Source organism: Phyllostomus discolor, chromosome 2 (genome assembly GCF_004126475.2).
Source record: "Phyllostomus discolor isolate MPI-MPIP mPhyDis1 chromosome 2, mPhyDis1.pri.v3, whole genome shotgun sequence".
NCBI lineage: Eukaryota > Metazoa > Chordata > Mammalia > Chiroptera > Phyllostomidae > Phyllostomus > Phyllostomus discolor.
In genome coordinates this window covers 187,982,981-187,990,435 of record NC_040904.2, presented here as the reverse complement: position 1 = coordinate 187,990,435, position 7,455 = coordinate 187,982,981, and the positions used below count along the sequence as shown (strand labels likewise).

The window sequence follows — 7,455 nt, the reverse complement described above, 5'->3', positions numbered from 1 at the left end:
CCCTAGAGAAGTCACCTACTATCTTTGAGCCTAAGTCTTCCTACAAAAGAATACAGAAAGGAGTATCTACCTTGTGGAGTTGCGGTAAAACACAAAACTGGGTGGGGGAAGCACCAGCTGAAGGTCAGGCAGTCAGCACGAAGAGATGATGTACAATTCCCTGCCTCTCTCAGCACGGTTAGACCCCCCCAGCCCCCCCACTCGCTGCAGTGCCAAAACCGCTCTGGGGTGAGCGCGCCCACGTGATCCGGGGTCCCCCATGAGCGGACACCGGGCCAAGGCCTGCTCCCCAGAACAGGGGCAGCAACGCTCCGTGCTAAGTGCAGCCAAACTTGGAGTCAGCAACTCGGTCAGGGAGGCCTCTTCTGCACACATGTCTGACGGCGGGTTGGGAAAGTGAGTCTGGCAAATGCTAAAAGAACTGGGAAGCATCCAAGTAATTTCAGATCGCTATTTTAATTTGCATTTTGTAAATCCATGGTGCTGTCACCAAAGCATGAAATAAGAATAGTCATTTCCTCATTTTTTTCTATTGGTGCAAGACAAACAAAATGAATTATCCAAATGTCTAAATTCTTCCTTTAAGATCGGTTGTAAAGAAGAGGCAGTACACTTCCCTGTGCCATTGTCCTAACATGAAATGTGTTTTCCCTCACTGGCTGCAGGGCAGTGGGTTGCTACAAGTTAATATTCTAGAACATCTCCCCTGGCAAAGGCCTGTGTATTGTAAGCTGGACGACAGAGCGTGGCCATTGTCTGAGCCTGTGGCCCAACAGATCTGCCACTTTCACTCATTCACTAGCACAAGTCAAACGGATCCTTTTGCCACACGAATTCTTGGAGCGGAAGACCCTGCCATTCTCATGTGGACTGAATAAGCCATACCATGGGTTAACCCACAGTGAAGGCATGTCCATTCCTGGGTCTGGCCTATCCCATGCAAGATCAGGACCTGGATCAGCTCATTTCTGCCCCGATTTATTGGTATTTTATATAATTTTTACTCCAAAGAATTGACGTGGAACTCTGAGATGACGTGCAGAGGTAACTTTCCTATCAAAACAAACAGTTCTTTGAAGACGTGGTCAGCCATCTGATGAAACTCCGCCGAGACGTGGATGACTGTTGAGACCAAGAACTCGACTTCCCGGTCTCCTTGTTGCCATGAACCACCAGCTCCCAATCCACCTTCACAGTCTCCTGCAAGGGTCTTCCTGGAGGAGGCGGCCTGTATGGCCCAGGCCTGTGGTCTCGAACGAGGCTCCCTGCCTCCTCTCCACAGCTTCACGAGACAAACTCTCATTTGACCTAATTTAGACGGTGGGGCACTATATCAAATTTCACGTTTAAAAAACACTTTCTGCTTAAATTTTTTTAATACACTGACCTATGAGAGCTGAGATTTGTAAAATACATAAAAGTTCAAGAGAAATGAGTCTAACTTCAGTTGTTCCACTTAGTCTATGATTTTGTATAAGAGGCTTAACTTGTGTCTGAGTGTCAATTTCTTTGTCTGGGGAAGTGGGGATACTTTTGAAACATGGCAGCACATATGAGTTCAGTCCTAGCTTCCCTTTCTTTAAGAACAGATGGAAGGGCAGAACGTCTTGGTGTATATAACCAGCTAAGAGTAAGAAATGTTAGAATAAGATAAGCTATGAAAAACCTATAGATATTAATTGCTCGCTACACGTGTGTGTGAGTGTATGTGTGATTCCTCCTTTTTCCATTATCTGAGACTGTGTTCACCTGCAGGCACAGGAATGACTGAAGTTGGAGAAATTACGTCCCACTCCACAGCCAGGTTTGAGGCACAAGACCGCCTGCCCGAGGGCTACCTGGGGCAGCACCGAGAAGCAGCAGAAATTGGGCCACGTGCCTGGGACCACAGTCAGGAAGGAAAGGGCCCTGGGACTGGCCTGGACCAGGACCATCTGGGCCTGGCAGGAGCCCTGGTTCATTGCCCACCTCATCCCAGCACCAAATAAAGGTGATGTGCCCAAGGCTCTTCAGGCAGCTATTAAAATAGCCTAACTGATACAGAAATTCAGATTCAGTTAAGTACCTCAGTTCTCTCGGAGCACCTCATAGCCATATTGTACCCCAAATGAGTTTGGAGTCTAATAGTGTAGTTCTTAGTAATTCCTTTTATTTTGTCTGCATATTACTTGTTTTTCATTTTATGACCTTTCTTTCACAAATGTGATGAGATAAACCTGAACATTTGGGTATTAGCAGATGGATAACTGTGATTCTCTCCACCAAAACAAGGGAGCACTTCCCATGAAGCTGAGCTCAAGGCAACTGGCTACTTCAGCGTTCCTTGTGCTCAACTCGGAGAGGGCGAAGGAGCAGAGCCCAGGACGGAGGCTGTGAGTGATGTGCGAGGGAGCAGGTCTCGGAGAGTCTGTAGAAATGGGGGATTAAGAGACCACCCAGATGATGGAAAGATAGTGGATGGGGGAAAAGATGTAAGAACAGATGGAAATTCCTGTCTTGGACCCCAAATCGTTACCTGCCCTTTGGGAAAAGTAAAACATCACAAGGATAAAACCACAGCCTCCGAGAAATCAGCTGTGCTGGTTTCAGGTTGGAATTTTGCCTTAGGAGATCACTAAGACTAGCCGTAGAGAAAAATCAGGCAAGCTGCGCAGTTCTTTCAATTGTATGTTCTCTGAGGGCAGAGGATAGATCTAGAATTCTCTTTAATATCCAGTCCTTAAAGTAGACACTTACTAAATGTTTACTGAGTGAAAGTTGTCTTCTCCTACTTAGAAACCACCAGTCTTTACATGCACCCCCTTGTTGAGTCTGTACAACTTTCTAGGGATACTCCTTATGTAAGCCTCCTTACTAAGCAGTGAGAGAACCGGGTAGACCCAACTTGAGGAGATCTCCGCCTGACCCCCAGTGCAGCCTCCACAAATTTTAGAAAACAAGTGAGTCTCAGATTTTCCTAGAGAGAAGCACAAAAGGAAAAGTTTTACCTGATTAGAGTGTGTTTTGCAACAGCTTCCCATGACCCAGTGCTTCTTTAGGTATAGTGGAGGGAGATACACAATTCACCGCTCACCTTTTAAAACCAACACAAGACTACAGTCCTCGGGATAAGGAAACTCAAGAGCTCTTTGCTTGGGGACAATTTCCCAACTGCAGTGCAGCAAGTGGATCCAAGCACAGCAAGTCAGTCCTGCTGAACTGAGGAGGCAAGCATCAGGGTCAGGGCACTGGAAGTGGCTGGAATTTCCATAGAAGGGCACCAGAGTGGAGGCAGCTGTGCAGGGGGCGGCTGCAGAAACCCGTAAGTGAATCCACCCAGTTCACATGCAGAGCAGTGCTTCTCAGAGAGTGGCTGCTGTATACAAGGCTGAGAGTGGACGGGAGCTACCACAGTGGCTGTGCTGGGGCCGTCAGAGATCCAGCCCAGCAAAAGTGAAGAGACCTGTTTTCCACTTTTAAACACCTTGGGCATCCAGCAGAGATACAAAGTGTTCTGGAAATTCATCCAAGAAAAAAAGGTATTTCTTATAAGTAGAAACTCCACAGCATAGACTACTTTTGACATGTATAGACAAAGCCTAAAATCAAGCCTGACCAGATACGCAGAAGAGTTTGCAGAGAGAGTCCCACCAAGATGGCGAGACCTTTCAAAACCATTAAGCTGACCACGATCCAAACTACCAATGCATAAAGCCAAAGGTATACGAGTTCAAAGTGGTCATCCGGAACAGAACTGCTTGTTAGAACAGGAGTGTTTTTCAAAGGAAGATAACATACTCTAGAGTATCTAAAACATATATACAATATCAAATATGTAATACAAATTACTACGCATGCAAAGGAAGAGAGAGCCAGGGCCCACAGTGCGGGAGAGAAGAAAGCAGTCCATGGAAACTGAGCTGAGACAGCCCGAATGCTGGGTATAGCAGGTAAAGATTGTACAGTAGCTTTTATGTGTTAGAGAAATTGTTCAGAGTTGTTCAAAGAATTAGAGAGAAATATTATCTTAATGAGTGGACAGACAGAAAGTCTCAGCAGAGAAATGGAAACTAAATAAAAGAACGTGAACTGTAGAACTGATAAACTATGATAACTGAAAAGAAAAATTCTCTAGACTGAACGAACAGCATACTGGAACACAGATCACAGGGGAGGCGAAAAAAGAGCTGGTGGATCTGAATACATATTATCAAAAATTTTGCAATCTGAAGACTAGAGAAAATAGATTTAAAAAATAACAGAAATTCAAGGATCTTTAAAATGATACCGAGTGCCCTAACATACATGTAACGGGAGGCTGAGGAGAGGGGAAGAGAAAGGAGCAGGGAAAAATACTGGAAGGAACAGGTCTTCCAATAATGGCAAACGCTGACTTACAAATCCAGAAGTCCACTGAATCCCACAGAGAATAAATACCAAGAAAATACATCTATGAAATACATAAACAAGCTGATGAAAATAAAAGCTATTGAAAAGAATCTTGAAAGCAGCCAGAGGAAAAAACACAAATGATGACTAATTTGTCATCGAGAACAAAATAAAAGCTAAAAAACAAATCAATGGAATGACACTTCTGAAGTTCTAGAATAAAAAGGGACAACCTAGATTTCTATGTTCAGTGAAAAATATACATTAAAAAGGAAGGGGGCTTCAAGTTTGGGCTCAGATAAAGTCAGAGGGAACTAGATTCAACCCTTAGCCCGAAACAATTACAAAACACACGAAATATGTGAAAGAACAGTTTCAGAACAGTGGACACTGGGCAATAAAGGACAGTGATCACCGCTCCAGCCTTTTGCCTAGAAACTGTTTCCAAGCTGCAGTGCAGGCAAGGTGAACTCTCATGGAATTAGCAGACTCCTGAAGTGAGGAGCCAAAGCTTGGAGCGTGGCGACAGGAAGGGAGCGACAGATCGCAGCACAGAATAGGAGAGAGGAGAAAGCTGCGTGAGGAGGGCGCTCTGGAGATGCACGCGGGGCCCCACAGAGTCTCACGCTGAGTGCGGATCAGAGCATATGCATGAGCAAACTGCTCACGGCTGAGGAGAGAACGACCACGAAGGATTACAGGAATAACTCTCAGAGCTCACACAGGACCAAGAATAGTTCTTGTCGCCACCTGCAAGGGTGGACAACATGCCTAATCCATGGAGCAGTAGGTGGAGTCTCTAGAAGGGCTTTGCCTTGACAGTCGGGGAGAATCGGCTCTAATATAAAGGCTGCCCTGGTGCCCACCTGACAAAGGTTAAAGGCAGGGTCAGAAAGAATCAAAGTCATTCCAAGTAACTTAACAGTACTCTGAAAAAACAAAGAACATTGTATTTATGGGAATACAAAAGTATCTGGCACCAGCAAGGGAAAATTCACAATGCCAAGCATCCCAATTTTAATTTTTCTATCTTACTGTCTTTTTTCTTATCATTACATCTTCAGATATTTTCAATAAGGGCTAAGTGATACATGTGTATCAGTGCTTATGAAATGGAAAAGCTCTGTGATAATTTTTCATCACTCTCATGTTTGTTTCACTTTATCTGGAGTGTAATGGAGAGATCGAGAAATGGAAAATGGGAGGCTGCCACATCCCTCGTGATTGGGGGAGAATTTCCTTGCCTATAAAATATAACTCACAGAGTTACTGTAGATATCGAATAAAGCATTTCTGTGAAGGCCTTAGTAATACTAAGAGCTGTCTAAATTTATTTTCACTACTGTGGCCAACTATACTTAGGCAGTAGAAGGAAGAAAGGATGAGATAATAGAGGTAAAAAAAAAAGAGAGAAACAACTGAAGAAGGTGTTCTCGAGTGGTTTCTACCCACTCAAAAATACACTGAAAATCAGCTTTAAAAAAATAGAAGAGCGAGCCTCTGCTTTTCCCATTCCGCTCAACCTCGACCCCCAGCCCACATACCAAAGAACCCCCCTGCCAGTGACACAGAGGCCATTTGTTAACACAGAGCAAATACTGTTTATTGCAGACTTTCCAGCTGACTCATGTGAAAAGGCACTATGAAAATTAATGACTCTAGATAATCTCTCTAAATGGGTTTATGTTAAAATATACAACATTCTTACATAACATCTGTTTTATATATGTGAAATAATATAACATTTAATGACAAAAATCGTGTTTTCAAAAATAACATTTGTTGAAGGTTAAGTATCTTTCTTTTCTATGTCTAGAATCTTTCACAGGATTAACATATGTGTAAATTGTTTCTTATTACCAGAAAAACTTGACACAGATACACATAAAATGGCCCCAATCTCCTTTTAACTACTAATATCAATATTCAGAACTGAGACCTTCATTAAGCAAAATACTGTAACTCACACCAATGCAGGCTACTCCCTGTGACATATTCTGAATATATATGACCTCTTTTCCACTTGTGCTTTCTCATATATAAGAACACAGAGTAGGTGATAAGCAGAATATAAGCTAAATCAAAATACGAGCTGTACACGGAATCGTCATCAACAGAGCCATGACCAAGGGGCTCGGGAATGCTCCGCAGGTTTGTCTTCGCATGTCCAAGGCCTTGCTGTGTTTTACAGTTCATTAAATGTTTTCATTTTTTAAAAAGTGTTGGCATTAAGAACTTTAAATAAATTGAAATATTCAATCACTGACTATGTCAAACAAGAGACCCAAGTAAGCAGAGGCTAGCCTGACGTAACCACGCCCCGAACGGCAGGCACCACAGTCACGGGCAAAGCTGGAATTGGGAAGCATTTGAATCACGGGCAGTATCCTTGTCCTGCTGGAACATGTAAAGTCACCGCCATTAAAAATGCCTGCTTATACACTGAGATGAGGACGAAATAATTAACCTGATAAAGAAAACCTCACCTTTGGTAAACAAAATGTTTCCCAAGGTCAAAAGTTCTATTTAAAGTTTTTCCGTTTTAATAAAAATAATAATGGGCCCAGAAGCAAGTCCTCTGCTTACTTATGGTTGTACTGTTATTTTATGGCGATAAATAAAGTGTACCAAGAGATTAAAAATCTGACATTCCCTTCATGGCTTCTTAAAACAAAGCACGTTGGAATAATGCCGGAAATTTACATGGAGTTTAAGAACAAAGAAAGAAAGAAGTTAGTGACTGCTTCCCTCGTCAAAAGATTCCACTCCTGAGTCACTGGCAGCGGCACTGATCTTCTCCTGCCGTCTTCGCATGATCTCTTGCAACTCGGAGCTGCCGCTGCTGTCCTGGAAAACAAACACGATCGGGCGAGATGGTCACAGGTCTGTGCAGACAGCAGGGCACACACTCAGACAAGCTCAGGGTGACAGTCCTTTGTGCTTTCCTTCTCACATCTCTTGGGGGGGGGGGGCACAAGGCTGCCCTTCATATACATGATGCTTCTGGACGTCACTAACATATCACATTAATATGTTTTTTTTTCCATTTGTATAGCGCCTTAAGGCATTCATTCACTATGGCTTTCA

General features: G+C 43.5%; 1 protein-coding gene across 13 annotated transcripts in view; it reads right to left on the bottom strand.

Annotated features, from left to right (window-relative positions):
• Positions 1-5,945: 5,945 nt before the first annotated feature.
• EPS8 (epidermal growth factor receptor pathway substrate 8) overlaps positions 5,946-7,455 on the bottom strand; it is a 165,963-nt gene continuing 164,453 nt past the window's right edge. For all 13 annotated transcript variants that reach the window (XM_036019303.1, XM_036019300.1, XM_036019304.1 and 10 more), the window contains one exon: positions 5,946-7,215. In XM_036019303.1, coding sequence (XP_035875196.1) covers positions 7,102-7,215 — 114 coding nt within the window. In that variant the 3' untranslated portion in view covers positions 5,946-7,101. The remainder of the gene's footprint in view (positions 7,216-7,455) is intronic.